This window comes from Cyprinus carpio, unplaced genomic scaffold (genome assembly GCF_018340385.1).
Source record: "Cyprinus carpio isolate SPL01 unplaced genomic scaffold, ASM1834038v1 S000006590, whole genome shotgun sequence".
Classification (NCBI taxonomy): domain Eukaryota; kingdom Metazoa; phylum Chordata; class Actinopteri; order Cypriniformes; family Cyprinidae; genus Cyprinus; species Cyprinus carpio.
Genome location: NW_024879241.1, coordinates 429,913 through 445,917, shown reverse-complemented (window position 1 = coordinate 445,917; position 16,005 = coordinate 429,913). Strand labels below are relative to the sequence as shown.

Genomic DNA, 16,005 nt, shown 5'->3' with positions numbered 1-16,005 from the left:
AATAGCTTATAGTCTTGTGTATTATTTCTCCAAATCATAGGAAAGTGAAAGTGACGTGACATACAGCCAAGTATGGTGACCCATACTCAGAATTCATGCTCTGCATTTAACCCATCCAAAGTGCACACACACAGCAGTGAACACACACACCCGGAGCAGTGGGCAGCCATTTATGCTGCAGCGCCCGGGGAGGAGTTGGGGATTCAGTGCCTTGCTCAAGGGCACCTCAGTCGTGGTATTGCTGGCACATCATATCATATATTTAGCACATCATGCCCAATATAAATTAATTGTCCTTTAGTTAACAAATATCCAGGGTTACTTTGCATAAAGAGTTATTGGTGCTCTGTTCAGCAGAATTACTCATTTTATCTGTCCACATTACAAATGTTATTTCATTCACAATGTATGATCTTTAAATTTGATAGTAAACAATGACAGGTTATTTTAATGTGTTATGAACTTGTTCTATTTGCCAGTTTTCATGAAATGGTATTATTTTGTGTTACAGAGGCGATCTTGCAGGATTGTTTAATTTTTTTCTGTCAACGGTACACACGTTATAACTTTGCACACTTGTAGGAGTTCCTTTGGCTTCTACATTTGGCAAATAAATTTGAAAAATATACCTGTGGTATTTGTTAGTAATTTCGCTGGCTTTCAGTTTATGAACATACCAGAATCAAAAATGCATCTTTAAGTTTAGAGAACAGATAATATTAGATGGCCACCCTGCCTGCATGGAAGTCCTATTACCAGTTTTGTGAACCATACACAACGCATGACTCATAACTATACCAAATTAGGGACAAAGCAAAACATGAATCAACCAGAATTTTATTAAATTGAGTTAGATTAAGTACACTTTCTGCTTGAATTTTCACTGTTTTTCTGTCCATGTTACATACGTTAAATTTTACATCAACTCAACTTTGATCAAAGTTTACTAGTTTACTACCATTGCCAGATTTATCCTGCCTTTCACACAGCTGTACCCCAGGCTTTCTCAGGATGTTAACCTGAGGACAATGGCTTTCTCCATGAAGACTGATTTTGCAGGCTATTGTCCTTGCAGTTAGGCCTAAACTGTGGAATCGCCCATTTATGTTCAATATATGTATAATATAGGTATATTATGTATAATATTTACAATATTTGTTTAATATATATATATATATATATATATATATATATATATATATATATATATATATATATATATATATAATAGAGAGACAGAGAGCGAGAGACAGAGATATATTTATGTTTAATATTGTAAACATAACAGACGAGAATCTATCTGACTTAATTATGTCACACCACAGGAGTCTTTCACCTTTGCAGCCATTTTGAGTCATTGCTATACAAGACTGACCTTGGGCCTTACAGTAACTGAATAAGTTCATTGTTTTAAACCTGAATATGATTCTTTTTTAAAAATATTTTTCTTTTTTCTCGTACTAGATCAGTCACACCACAGGACTATCAAAAATGGACATGTTCATGGTCTGACAGAAATGATGAAATTTATTAAATTAATAAGAGATTAACACTCACCTTTTAACCTCCTTAGCACATCCAAACATCTGGGGGATTTCCTGGTAGGGGGCTTGACTAAAGGACCCCTATGGCTGTCCATGTAACTGCCAGTACAAAAATCTAATATCATATGTCACACTGCAGGTTTCAAAACTAAAAGTACTGTAAATATTATTTTAGTACTTTTTATCATTTTGAAAACTTAAGTTAATTAAGTAAATACATACAAAATAATGCCAAGACATTTATTAGCTGCTCCAAATAATCTGCTTTATTTTACTAATTTACTTTTGATGAGTCATCAATGTTACAGTCACACCGCAGGACATTTTGCTTTTCACCTTGAAATATGAACAACACCAAATACATTTTACATCCCAAAATCATAATATTGAAATAAAAGAATGTTCTATGCCCCACTGGCATGTGTTGTTTTAGTTGAGAAATGCAGTTCAGTAAACATATACACTTAATTACAGAAAAAACATGCGTCACGTCATTGGCCCATATTTATCGCTGTTCGTCATACTTGTGAAATAAGTTGACACAATGTTTACAGTATGTTACACTGTGTTTTAAATCATGGCGGGTGAGGGCGTTTTCGTACGCGTCTGGCCAATATCTAATTACATAACGGATAGTACCAGTTTTGCTGGTTAGACCCTGCCCTGGAGTAGGAGCTAATTTGGTTCTCGAAAAAGGCACTAAAATTGCACCCAGTTCTTGCGGTGCGAAAACGCCCAAAAGTGGGTAGTTCCACAATTAGTTCTGGTACTATGAAAAGGTTCCTGCGGTGTGAAAGGCCCTATTGTAGATGCCTGACAAACGTTGTTGTTGTTGTTGTTGTTGTTGTGATCATAAGCCCTATTCGCACAGGATTAGTATTACCTGGTGACCTCCAGTCATTTGTAATAATTGCGGAGGTTGTCCTGTGCGAATCGGCCATGTCTGTAATTTGTAAAGTAAAAATTCTCCCGCAAATGACCTACCATATTTCACAAACACTGAGGTCCTGTGATTAATATTAAGCACTATTCGGACGGGACTAGTTTTCCAAACGACGTTTGAGTAACAATTCTTATCAACCTACGTCTGTGATTTTTATGTACCGATTCGGACGGGACTAACATCTCCGTGTTTATTACTGAGGTAGGAGTGTCTGTGTTTTACATGTGGGCATTTTAGAAGATCACGTGTTCAGAATGCGTGGATTGCGTATGGTCATATGACCGATCAATGGCAAGATGGCGGCGAAAAAGAAAGTGATGCGACACTGGAGTAGGGAGGAAACATTAGCTTTAATTTCTGTTTGGAGCGAACCTACGTTTCAGTTTCAGTTTGAAAATTGTATACATAACCACAAGGTGTGGGAGGCCGTTTTTAAAAAAGTTTGTGAGGTTTGTCCATCTATTCAAAATACCTTCGACTGGGTGAAGTGCAAAGACCGTATAGAATATCTGAAACGACGTTAGCGCGAATGTGTAAAGCATAACAAGAAGACGGGGTCGGATCCACAACGCTGCCCATTCTTTGAGGAACTGGACTCTGTTCTTGGTTAGTTGCTACTTTTAAGAGTATTCATTTTCTATTGAAAAATAATTAACAGTGTACACAGTACTTAAACTTGTGGCTAATAAGCATTCATATGAAAAAAAAGACAAATAATAAAATGCAGTGAATAAGCTAGTAATAGAGACACAAGAATTCTGTTTACGATTTAGTAATTTAACCAGTACTGTCGATATGGAGTAGATATTTCTGTTTCGTTAGCTTGTCGTCATATGACTAACCCCGGGGATGGACATATGGATGTGTCAAGTTCAGAGGAAGGTGAAAATTCTGGTAAGTTTGTTATTTTTCCCTTTACAAAACGTTAATGTTGCCATTTAATTAATATCTTGCAGCTCTGAAATGTTCTAAATGATATGCTTTGTTACAGGTACCAGTTCACACTCATCTGGTATAGCAGAGCCATCAGGAGACCAAGCAGCTACAATGACAGCGTCTGATAATGACAGTGGTCCAAGGTCAGAGCTGACCTCCAATTCCAGCCAAAATTCCATCATTACAAGTATGTTTTTTCCACTCTCTCTCTCTCCAGTAAACCTGCATAAGTTGTCATGCATGTCATTTCTGTCTTGTTGTTAGGGACGTGACAGTATTTTCATCATGTCACATAATGGTAATTGCTAAAATTTTATTGTGGTATACTGCTATTTCACGGAATTGAATTAGCTTACCAAAAACTGTTGTTCTCCTAACATTTTCAGCTCTACATTTGTCCATATAATAAAGAACAATACCAAAAACATATAAAGCTAACATTTTCAAACAGGTTGCACTGGAAAATGTAACACTATAGAGAAAAATGTTACCCTTTACAGTGAGGCCCCATTAGTTAACATTAGTTAGTCTATAATATAAACTAGCAAGGAGCAACATCTACATTTGTTTCACGTTATTGTTCTTTGTTAATGTTATTTAAAGTACTACAGTTTATTGTTAGTTCACGCTCTTTAAATATATTAACAGATTGGCCTACTACATTTGATTTTAATAATGTATTAGTAAATGTTGAAATTAACATTAAGCAAGATTAAAACTTATTGTTCATGTTAACTAATAAATTATCTAATATTACCAGAGCTATTGGTAAAGTTTTACTGAACAATAATAAAGAATTATAACAGTTAAAAATGTTTTTTATAGTACATTTATAGTGAAAAAGTTTTAAATACTGTTCAGAAACAAAGTAACCTGTTAAAAAGTATTTTTCAAATTCATTATAAATATCAAAACAATTCATTAGGAATTATTACATTTTGAAGTCTCCACAATAACAATACTGAGCATGTTCATTATCATGATATATTGTATTTTCATATAAAGGCACGTTTACTTGTCTTATGATGCAATGCAATTTTGTGATCTTTCTCATCAGTGTTACACCAAATAAAACACTTTTGAATCAATTAACGTTCTCCATTTATTCCTCTTCGACACACATCCTTATAACGCGTTCAACAACAACCCCCCACAGCCTCGAACTTCATAATAAGAGTCCCCTTTTAGTTTCGATAAACGGGCATGAGAAATACTAAAGAATATTCAGCATAGCGGTATAATGTGCATTAACACATTTTATAATGTCTTAAACTTAACAAACTCCCACTCTTTTTTTTTTTTTTTTTTTTTTTTTTAAATATATAACTTTCAATTTAACATACTAACAGGCCATACTGAACAACAACATTCTAGAACAAAAATACGACCTAACATATTTCAACAAACTCTCCAGTCCAACATAAGGGCAGACTTTGTTTTAATTCAGTTTCCATTGTCCTTCACTCAGTGCCTTGAGTAACTGACAAGTTGATGCCCCCTTTTTGGTAAGGCAGTCTGCAAGTTGTTCTTTTGTGTTGCACCACTGTACTCGCTCAACTCTCTAGCTGTGTCCCAAACTTAAGTGCACGGACTCTGGAGTGCGCATTTGAAGTGCGAATGCGTCACATTGGCGCGACGAAAGGTGTCCCAAACTGAAGTGTGTGGACTCCGAAGTGCGGATGTGAAGTGCGATTGCGTCACGATGTAAGCTGTCCCAAAGTCAGAATGCGCACTTCGAAGACCGCATTTTGGGTTCTGATGTGTGATCGTGGTGTGTGGAGTGCTGTTTAGTTTCGAAAGCGACTTCAAATGCGCCCTTCATTTCCCAGAAAAATGAAGTGTACATCTTATGGACACTTCGCACCCTACCATATCCCAGAATCACTTGCGTGCATATGACGAATGTGTTTATATTCAGAGGCAGGTGAGAGTTCTGTGGAGGATTTGTCTGCGATCCGCCGTTAAAAAGCAAGAAGAAGTTCTGTGGAGGACTTCACATTGAAATGTAAGTATTGTGTTTTCATTTACTCAAATACCTAGCAAAAGTGTTTAAAGGCAGGTTTTTTTTTTTACCATAAAGCCCACAAACAATAAGACAGCCACTATATAAGGCAATGGTCTTTCCCTTTGTTGTGTTTTTAAAGTGCTGTCATGCAGGAAATGTCTACAAATGTTTTAACCAACTTTAGCACTTCTGTATTTTGTATGAATGTCCTGCTGTGTCATATTTTCTAATGTTAAGATTGCAAACCTGTATTTTTTCATAAGTGTTTCCATTTTCTTTTGTTTTAATACTATTCTGGAGAAAGTGAGCATGTGTTTTTGTTGTTAACAGGCATGGTTTATTTGTGAAGTGTCCTGAGACAGGTGAGGGAGTGAGTGGACAGGATGGGCATTAAACTCAAACAAATACATTCTTCATTAGCCAAGAGAAAACAGTGGGGAAAAAATGAGTACATTACAGTTTTTGCAATATAGTTTTTAAATGTTATATTGTCAATGAAACAACCTAATTTCTGTAGTTTATTTTTGTGATGCAAGTTAAAAATGAAATGCATAAATTGTATACATTATTCATTTTTTGTGTATAATTTATTCGTAAATAAGTCTGAGTACTTTCTGTACATTTTGTATTTTTGTTTTGCATATTCACATGTGTAAATAAAAAGTGCTTATGTACATTGTTAATTTTTTTTAATGCAGCTTATATTTTTTTTCACAAAACATTCTTTTATATGTTTACTTGTTTGTCCTGTAAATACTTTTTTACACATTAAAACAAATTGTTCTATACATAATAGAAAGTACTTTTTATAACCATTTACAACATATCTTAGGTTTAACATCAGAAAAACAGCATCAGTTTGAGCTCAGCCCTGCCTCCATGTGTTCTGGGGTCTTCAGGAGGTCAATCTCTTGGTGAATGGCCAGCACCTCCTCAGAGACTCGGAGGACAGTGCAGTGACAGTGGAACGAGGCACATGTCAAACACTCTGGAGACCATCTGTATGATGTACCGCTGGCAGACAGAAGAGAAACATCAGAGTCTGGATCGTGGCACACCATCCATGTTGCCGTTCACTTCTCAGAGGATCCAGCAGCACAGTCAGGGTCTCCCTGCTCAGAACAAAACCATTAAACACCTGTCCAGCGCTGGGACATTCAGCTCTATCCTGCAGTACAGGGGTCTGGTCTGATTTAGGGAAAGAAGGAAAAGAGAAATTGTTTAGAGCTATGGCAACGTAATTAGTACAAGAAATATTGACATACTTTAGTAAACTACTTTTAGTAACTACCAATACCATATTGGGGGAAAAACTACTACTCATATTTAAAACCTTTTTAAACCCAAAAATATAAATTACAAACCTGGAGCAACTGAAGGGGGGAGTAAATGATTACACAATTTCTCATTTTTGGCTGAACTATCCTTTAAGTAAAAGTATTATCTTGCATACTCTAATATACTTAAGGTATTGAGAGTAAAAGTAAAGGTATGTGCAGTATTGTCTTGATTACATTAATTACATTAATGATACTGCTGCACTTCTGTGTATGTTTCAGTTTACTTCTAAATATGTTCAAGGTTATTAAATTTAAAGTTGCTAGACATTAAGCTGTACTGCTCTATTTTTTTAAATACAATTTTATTTTTATGGTTAACTGCCTAAAAAAATACGGGTTGCAAACCTGTCTACATATGGTCAAGACAATAAACTACATAAAATTGCACCTCTGTAAGATATCAGTCTGCATTTATACTGCTATGTGTGTATTTTGTAGTTTTTCATATGTATCATTACATTATTCAAGTAAGCTCCAAGCCAGTACCTGCATTTAAAGTTGTAATCCGACGAAGATCGCAGGAAACCAGTGTAACTTACCTGGCCTCGGTCTTGGCTCATCACAGTCTCCTCCATTATGAGTAAATCATAAAAACAAAAACGAGCAGTGCCTCCATCTGAAAGATTTCCAAACGAAGCATCGCTGAACACAATCATCTTAAGAGCACTGTCTCTGCCCAAGTGTTGGAAATTTAGAATTACCTTCTTGGACTTAAGTTTGCACACTATCCGGTTTTTGCTTCATGGATTGTCTGCATAGTTGCATTTTTTTATGTTTGATGTTTGGGGTGAGTCTTGTTCCACAGCTCGTGAAGGATCCACATGAATGTATTGCATGTGCTGAATATAGTTTTCCTGGTGTATTTGTACTTTTCTGTCAACAGTCACAAAATCTATTCCCACATAACAGAAGTGATCATGTTCCTCATGACCAACTTGGAAAACAGATCTTAGATGTGGTATTATGGTTGTTGAGAAACTTTGTGTGCCCCCCCATATGAAGTCATCCACATGACAGGCAAGCACCCCAGTTACAGTGCAGTCCTGATCTAGCCAATAAAAAACAGCAGGATCAACCTTGGACATTTTTCCTCCTGCTTTCAGCACTATGTCTTTTACTCTATTGTACCAGTACAATGAAGCATCTGCCAGACCATATACACACTTTTTTAGCGTCCACAATGTTCCCTCACAGATAGCCTCAGGGGGAGGCCTGATGTAGATGTCACGTGAGAGTTCTATTCCCTGCAGAAATGCAGATTTTATATCCATGGAATGAAGTGTCCACTGTTTTTGACAAATAACTTCCACCAGCAATCGAAGAGACTCAGAAGCACATGTGGGAGAATCTTTTTGTAGCTCTAACACATTTAACTCCTCAAAACCTCTTGCCACCAATCGCGCTTTAGGTACTAGTCCAGTCAGTGTTTCCTTAAGAGTGCACACCCATCTGGTAGAGATGCACTTTTGTCCCTCATCCTGAACTTCCTCAAACACACTGTTGTCTCTCCAACTCCTCATCTCTTCTTGTTTGGCTAGGTCAAAGGATAGATCTTTTGTTACCAATACATCCTCACTGACATTTGTGGCACTAACATCAGCAACATCGTGTTCCATTTGAAGACAGTCTAGACATGATACGTCAACTGAATCTTTACTGCCTGCAACATAAGTTGGTTCAATGAGCAGAAGGTTGTACCAGTTTTTGTATTTGCCAGTAGCTTTGCCTGCACGCCCTAGTACTTTTGCGGTGCGCAAAGCCCCACTATCTCTATCTCTGTATTTTAGAACTTGCCCTGCTTTTAAATGGACATCAGTTCCCCGCTCTGTATCACTTTGTGTCACTATGTCATCACTAGTGTGTTGTGCTGCTACATTCTGTCCCATAGTGGGTGCCCCTGTGTCATCAGTTTGCACTGAACTCTGCTGTATTTCAGTTACAGTTTCTGTTCCCTCCATGTTGTTGACAGCAGCTCCTGCCATCTCCTGTCTTTGCATGTTGTTTGTGTTAACTTCAGCATCATCCCTAATGACATGTTGATCTCCACTGTCCGTGTTTACTTTTCTTAATCTGAGATAGTGCACCCTAATGCAGGTTCCTCCATGTCTGACAAACACCACTGCACCATCCTGGCCAGTGACAACTCCTGGTCCTTTCCACTCTTGACAGTCAACTCTCTTGTAGTACACTTTGTCACCCATTTCATATTTTTCATCTGTATGACGCAGTTTACGTAGTGCTCTCCGTATTCGTTCTGAGCATTCTGCTTCTGTGAACGCCTTTCTTGATGCATGTAAAGCAGAGATGTGTTTTGCCACCCACTCACTTTTCGTTGTGCCCTCTAAAGCTGGGGGCTTGTCGGTTAACACAGAGGGCAGGTTGGGATTCTGTCCAAACACCAGCTGATGAGGACTATAGCCATGAACATTTTGCATGGTATTCTTTGCCATAAGAGCCCAGTCCAATGCAGTGTCCCAGTCACAGCCGTTACTTGACTTCACTTTCATTATGATCTCTGTAAGTGTTTGATTGTGTCGCTCTGTAAGACCATTGCTCCATGGGCTGTATGCTGCTGTTGTCTTTATTTCTATATTGAAGTTTTCTGCCATGTCTCTAACCTCATCATTATTAAATTCTCCCCCATTGTCACTAAACAGTTTCTGAGGTGGACCATGGACACTTATCCAGACATGGACAAAGTGTTTAACTATTTCAGAGGACTTCTTCGTGGTCAGTATGCTGCCTGCACTAAATCTTGTGAACTGGTCAATAATGTGGAGATACCACACACCTGGTTCAAGTTCATGTAGATCTACTGCAACAGTTTCATTGTACTGAGAAGCTAGTGGTAGACCAACAGCAGGCTTTGGTTTGGTCTTACTGTATCTTTGACACGTTCCACATTCACTCACAATTTTCTCCAGAATGACACTACATTCTGCATCTTTATTTCCTGAGCTAGTAAGAAGTCTCTGCAGTCTGTCAGCAGAAGCATGACCAAATTGTCTGTGAAGCTTCATCAGGATTTTGTGTTTTTCTGCTAAGCTCATTTTGTCTGAAATTGTCAGTATTTCCTCGGCACACTGACTTTGTACATCCGCATTCTTTTGTTCCTTAAGAGTGTCATCTTCAACAGCTACCAAGACACAGTCATCACTTTGAATGTTTTTTTTTTTTTCATTGTCCATAATGTTTACACAGTAATGACCAGAGCTTGTAAAGTCAAGTTTTACAGGTTGACTGTCATTTTCCATATCTAGCACTGTCCCTGCTCTTTTCATGGATGCCTTGCTCAAGAGTAGTGGAATGTTCGCTGGCACAACTTCAGTTTCAATATGACACCTAGTTTGTCCAATCTTTGCAGGAATTTTCAGTTTTCTGTTGGAATAGACCACTTTTCCATCACCGAACTTAAAGGGTCTGTGACTGTGAGTTTCTGTCTTCCTCATGTCTTTTATCTCATTTTGGCTTAGTTCAGCGATGTAGCTATTTATCCATTCCTGTCCACACACAGTCCGTGTGCATGCAGTGTCTATTATTGCTGAGCCGAAACACTCTGTCATGAATATTTCTGCTTCAGTGGGCGAATCTTTTGTATACAGAGTAATGTTGCACTCCTCTATATCATCTGTTTTACAATCTTCTGTCAGTTTGACTTGCTCACCTCTATGTGGACAGTCTTTGGCCCAGTGGAATGTGCTTTGACAAACAGCACATTTTGATCTGCGTCCATACCTGTCCAGAGGGTTAGTGCCAGGCAGTGGTGTCTTTTGCTGAACATTTTGCAACCATGGCTTGCTCCTTTGTCGTCTATGTTCTGTTACATATGCTGTTTCCTGATTAATCCCCACTGTAGAAGCAGGCTTTCCTCCGAAAATCCTCTTCAGTGCTGACTTCATTGACGCAAAATCCAAATCTGTACATGCTGTCAGCGCTAACTGTCGATCTTTCACTTCCAAGCACGCACTGTCCAGCAGTTTGAATGCCAATGCTGCATCGGGAAGCTCCATCTTATATTTACGCATCCGTGAGTATCGCTGTTCAAAATCTATTATATAGTCTGTCATGGAAACACTGCCATCTTTCATAATCCGATCAAAGCTCGAGTACACCTCGTAAACTTGGTCCTTTTCTTCTTTAAGAAACAAGTCATCGAGTTTCGTAACTAAAGTGTTCATGCCAGTGTCCTTATTCAGATCATCTACCGGTATTTCCATCGCCGTTTCTCTCGCTCTTCCCGACAGCGCCAAAGCCACAGCAAGCGCCTGTTTTTTTTTTTTTTTCCGAGTTCTGTAACTCTAGTCCAAATCGCGACTTCATTCTTCCAACTTTCATATGGTTTTCCTTCATCAAAAGTTGGGGGTACTCTGTAGTTGCTAACCATCCTCTGCTACCAATGTTACACCAAATAAAACACTTTTGAATCAATTAACGTTCTCCATTTATTCCTCTTCGACACACATCCTTATAACCCGTTCAACAACAACCCCCCACAGCCTCGAACTTCATAATAAGAGTCCCCTTTTAGTTTCGATAAACGGGCATGAAAAAAACTAAAGAATATTCAGCATAGCGGTATAATGTGCATTAACACATTTTATAATGTCTTAAACTTAACAATCAGGGCGTAAAGGCAAAAAAACTCAAATCATGGAAGCCATGGAGAGAGGGATAAACATGTTAATACAACATGACAAAGATACAACAACAGCAGAGGTTGAACAGCGTCTTGACAAGGAGCACATGGCCTGGGGGAGTTCCAGCAGGCCAGACTGGATCTGGAAAGAGCACGTCTTGAATTTGAGATGAAAGCGTCAGGAAGCTGAAGACAGGCGTGCTCGAGATACCCAGCAATTCATGGTTCAAATTCTGCAAGTGCTTAGACCTGCAATGCCACAGTATGGACCCTCAACTTCGTTTGCACAATATCAACATCCAGCTCAGCACTATTATCCACCTGATCCATTTGCTTTTCCAGCTGGTGAAGCCTCACACCAAAATCTGTCAATATCAGTTGTCCAAGATCAACGTTCACTGTCTGTCCAAAGAAATGACCACTAGATGTTCTGGCCATTGTTTTTTTGCAAACATTATTGTGCAGTTGCACGTGTTTGTACAAGTTTAAAGAACTGTTCGAGGAACAAAAATGTTGTGAAAATGTAGGAAGTTTTTTTTGCACTATATTACGTTTACATTTTTGCACTTTAATGCCTAATGATGAAACTTGAATGTTAAAATCCAGTTTACGTTAAAAGTAAAGAGACAAATGTTCAATACATGTCATAAGTTTTATTAGACATATAGATTGTAACTTTTTTTGGTTCGTACAAACAGTTGATCTTACAGAAGAACCAGTTACAAAGGTGCTTGAAATGAAAAAAATTAATAAAACTACCAAAATATTAAGCAAATGTTTAATCACATTGCACACATCAACAATCACTGATTTTCAGAAATGTACCATACTAATACTTCACGGATTTGCTCTGCAGTAGAACTGGCCAGGTCAAGCGGCTCGGGTGTAATAAGGGTATCTTCATCATCTGCATGTTCCTGCTCTGTGTCTTCCTCCTCAGGCATCTCTGCTCTGCTCTGCTCCTGTGGGAAATCCAGCTTCCAAGACTCACAAAAGTTGTGCAGCACAATGCAAGCGGCAACAACACACTTAATGTTTGTAGTTTGACTATCATTGCGCTTCATTAGGCAGCGCCATCTGCCCTTTAGACGGCCAAAAGCATGTTCCACATGAATTCTTGCCCTACTCAGACATGCATTGAATTGCAGTTGGGGCCCTCTTGCAACTCCTTCTGGGAACGGTTTCATGACATTTCGAGAGAGGCTATAAGCAGAGTCAGCCACAATCAGCACAGGAATGTCAACACCTTGTATTGTCTTGGTGAGTGGTGGAAAGCATGTGCCATTTTCCAGCTTTGCATGTAGTTTAAAAACAAAAGAGTCGTGGCACTTCCCCGGCCAGCCAACATCAAAATCTTGAAACATGTACTGGTGGTCAACCAAGCCCTGTAGTATCACGCTGTACCACCCCTTTCTGTTGTAGTAATCAGTGTGAAAGCTGGAGGGTGCTAGGATGGGAATGTGTGTTCCATCCAGGGCCCCAGCACACATGGGAAACCCTGACTTCTCTTGAAATCCTTTGATTATGGTCTTCACGTCTTCTTCACTTTTTGGCATTCCAATAAACTTCCTTTTCAGTTGGCAGAGACCCTTACAAACCTCCCAAAACACATCACAGGCAGTGCTCACCCCAATTCCAAAGAGGTTTGCAACATCATGGAATTCAGTGTTACTTGCTAACTTGTAAAGTGTCAGAGCAACCCTTTTTTCCAAACTACCTGTGGTCTTCATGGTTTGCTTTGGTATGTAAGGATGAAGAAGGTCACAGAGATTTAAGAAGGCCTCCTCTGGCATTCTGAAGTTGAGGTACCACTCAGTTTCCCCAAAATTTTGCAGCACATCTGTCTCCCAGAAGGTGCTGGTGCGCTCCTTCTTAGCACTTGGTGCAGTTGTCATGCTGCAAACTATATAAAAGCACATTTCAGGTATAACTTAAAAACTGCCATCGAACACAGTTTATGATATTTGTTTTAAATGTATTTTGAAATTAAGTACTTTTAAATTTAAGCACTTTGAAATATAAAGTAAAACGTCCTAACACATTTAGTGTTTCTTAAACATTTTATAAAAATTGTAGTGTGAAAAAAACTAAACATACATTTATCATCATGATTTAATAGAACTGGGTTCTTATAATAAACCCACTGGAATAAAAAGTTTTAACTTATATAATTTACACGTTATGTAATTAAGTGCAGAAATGAAAGTAATCTTACCTGAAACTGATATTACAGTAGCCAGTCTTAACAGTTTACGTGATTTGGCTCTTCTTGTTGATTTATTTTTTTTATTTCTTCGCAGTGTACCAAACACATCTACATCCATTATCGCGGTGCACAATACACACTTTCTATGGAAATGGCAATAACGATTTATTAATTTGACCTTGAACTACAAATTGTTATATTTATATCAGATACACATTGTGTAGATAACTATAAAGTTTATTCTTTTTCTCTCCCAGTTCACCAGCCTCTTATTTTCATGTATTTCAGGAGAAGAGGATGAATCGATGCTTGTAAATCTAGATCCGATTCTCTGAATTGCATTGCAAATGCGGCCCACCTTGTGTTGTAGCTCATCTAACATGATCATAATAAATCCGTTTAAGATGCTACTGTGTTTGATTCAGTCATTCATGTATTTGTTTGCAATCAACCTAAGATTTAGACACAAGACTAAACACTTGCATCACTTTTATGGAAGCCATGATGGCCAATTTATTACTGGCATCATTGCTCTGACCGTAATGAGTCACACTGCATTTTTACTGTAAACCTGCATGTTGATTTTTTTTATGATACTGCCATCATTACAAAAGTTACTCTGGTCGACACACATCACCAGCACTAATGTTACATGGTAATGATGGCTAAACATATAGCTGCACTCATAACTGGTGTTAACTTTAGCACTCTTATCTGAGATTATAGTATCAATATAAAATTTTAAAAGACATATATATATATATATATATATATATATATATATATATATATATATATATATATATACACACACTGTATATTTGGTCATGTATTGCCATAGGATGAAATGTCCTGTTAATTGAAATGTAATAAAAATATGAATCTGAAAAAAATTATGCCTCAGCACCATTTTTTGTGACATCATTTTTACCTCAGTTCCGTCAGACTTGCATTAAAACACTGACAGTGCAATTACTTGAGGAAAATAATTTACCCAAAACCTCAAAATTCCTGTAAAAATGTTAAGAAAAAAACTGACAGATGAGAAGATTAGAGAAATATTTTTTAATTCTGATGAAGAAGTAGATTCTGACAGTGAGACAAGCGAGAGCGATTCCGATGATAAGCTCCCATCCAATCTCTCAGGGCCTTCAAAAGGGTGATGATGCTGGTCTCTCTGCCAAAACTTGTACCCAGGGAGACACATCCAATTTAGCAGAGCAGGTAAGCTCTACCTGGACACCTACCAGCTACTTTACCCCTCCTGGACCAGGTATTGAAGTGTCGTGTCTGCTGCCATGGATCTGAGGGATCACACTCAGTCTTGGGGTTTTGTTTCCAGAAGATAGACTTTATTTCAGAGAGAAACAAAGCCGAGATGTTCTCTGCGAGAAGATCTCCCGAATGTTATGTGGTATCTTCTTATATACCATATACAGGGTGTTCCCAATATTCCATAATTTTCCTTAGGCTTACAATTCGATCCCCAGAGAGAAGGGGCCCACTATTTTGTCTGGTAAGGAGAAAGACCCTTTTCCCAGATGTTTCTCATCTGGGTCTGGACATTCTGGTCACGTAGGTATCTTTCTTCCTAAACTACAACCATAGGATTATAATGGAATAATAACTATAGACATATGTGGCTAAATTCACCTTGATTATACTTGATTAATAATATACTTGTATTAATATAGTATTAATATACTTGATTATTAATAAAAATCTTCTACATTTCCCCCCTCTGAGACTTAGTAAGTCTCATATTTGATTATTTTTATTCAGAGTGCTACTCCATAATCCAGTCTTATTAGTTAACACTACCTAGTGACTAAATAAGTCACACTGTATTATTACCAATGACTAGATTATGTAATTTCACTCTGGGGAGCAACAGGACCAAACATCTCTTTCCACAGTTGACTAGGAGGGAGTAAAAGATCCAGCCTCCCTAAACCCTTTTTTAATAGAAAACAATGTTATAGGCGTGAGCGTGTAATTGGTTCAGCACTTGCCTGTGGTTGTCACAGTTGTGTATAAAGGACATAAAAATGCATACAAAACATAACCCATTGAATATCACAAGATTATGATAATTGATCTTCAGCCCAGATACCCTATGCATCGTAGAGGGCTAACCTGGGCAGAAGTTAGGCTAGCACTTACACCCAGGGTATGGTTTATCTTTAGACCTCTTCATCGTCCTCGTTAGAGTCACTTGAACTATCATCAAAAGTTTGTTCATTTTAGTTTAGTTTGTTTAGCCATCCTTCATAATATTCCTTTAGGCTCCTTTCTGTGATAATTTGTTGATTATTTGGGGCTTTTATCACTTCCATTTGCTTAGCAGTAGTGTTGACGATTAATGTTCTCAATATAGGTAATACACAACAAAATA

At 37.9% G+C, this 16,005-nt stretch overlaps 1 protein-coding gene across 1 annotated transcript; it reads right to left on the bottom strand.

Moving 5' to 3' along the window:
* Nucleotides 1–12,207: 12,207 nt before the first annotated feature.
* On the bottom strand, nucleotides 12,208–13,299 carry LOC122144112 (protein ANTAGONIST OF LIKE HETEROCHROMATIN PROTEIN 1-like). The gene has a single exon (XM_042754758.1). The coding sequence runs from the start codon at nucleotides 13,297–13,299 to the stop codon at nucleotides 12,208–12,210; it is 1,092 nt and encodes a 363-aa protein (XP_042610692.1).
* Between the last annotated feature and the right edge of the window lie 2,706 nt (nucleotides 13,300–16,005).

Coding starts and splice junctions, on each gene's coding strand:
- LOC122144112 (XM_042754758.1), bottom strand. CDS start 13,299: ATGACAACTGCACCAAGTGCTAAGAAGGAGCGCACCAGCACCTTCTGG.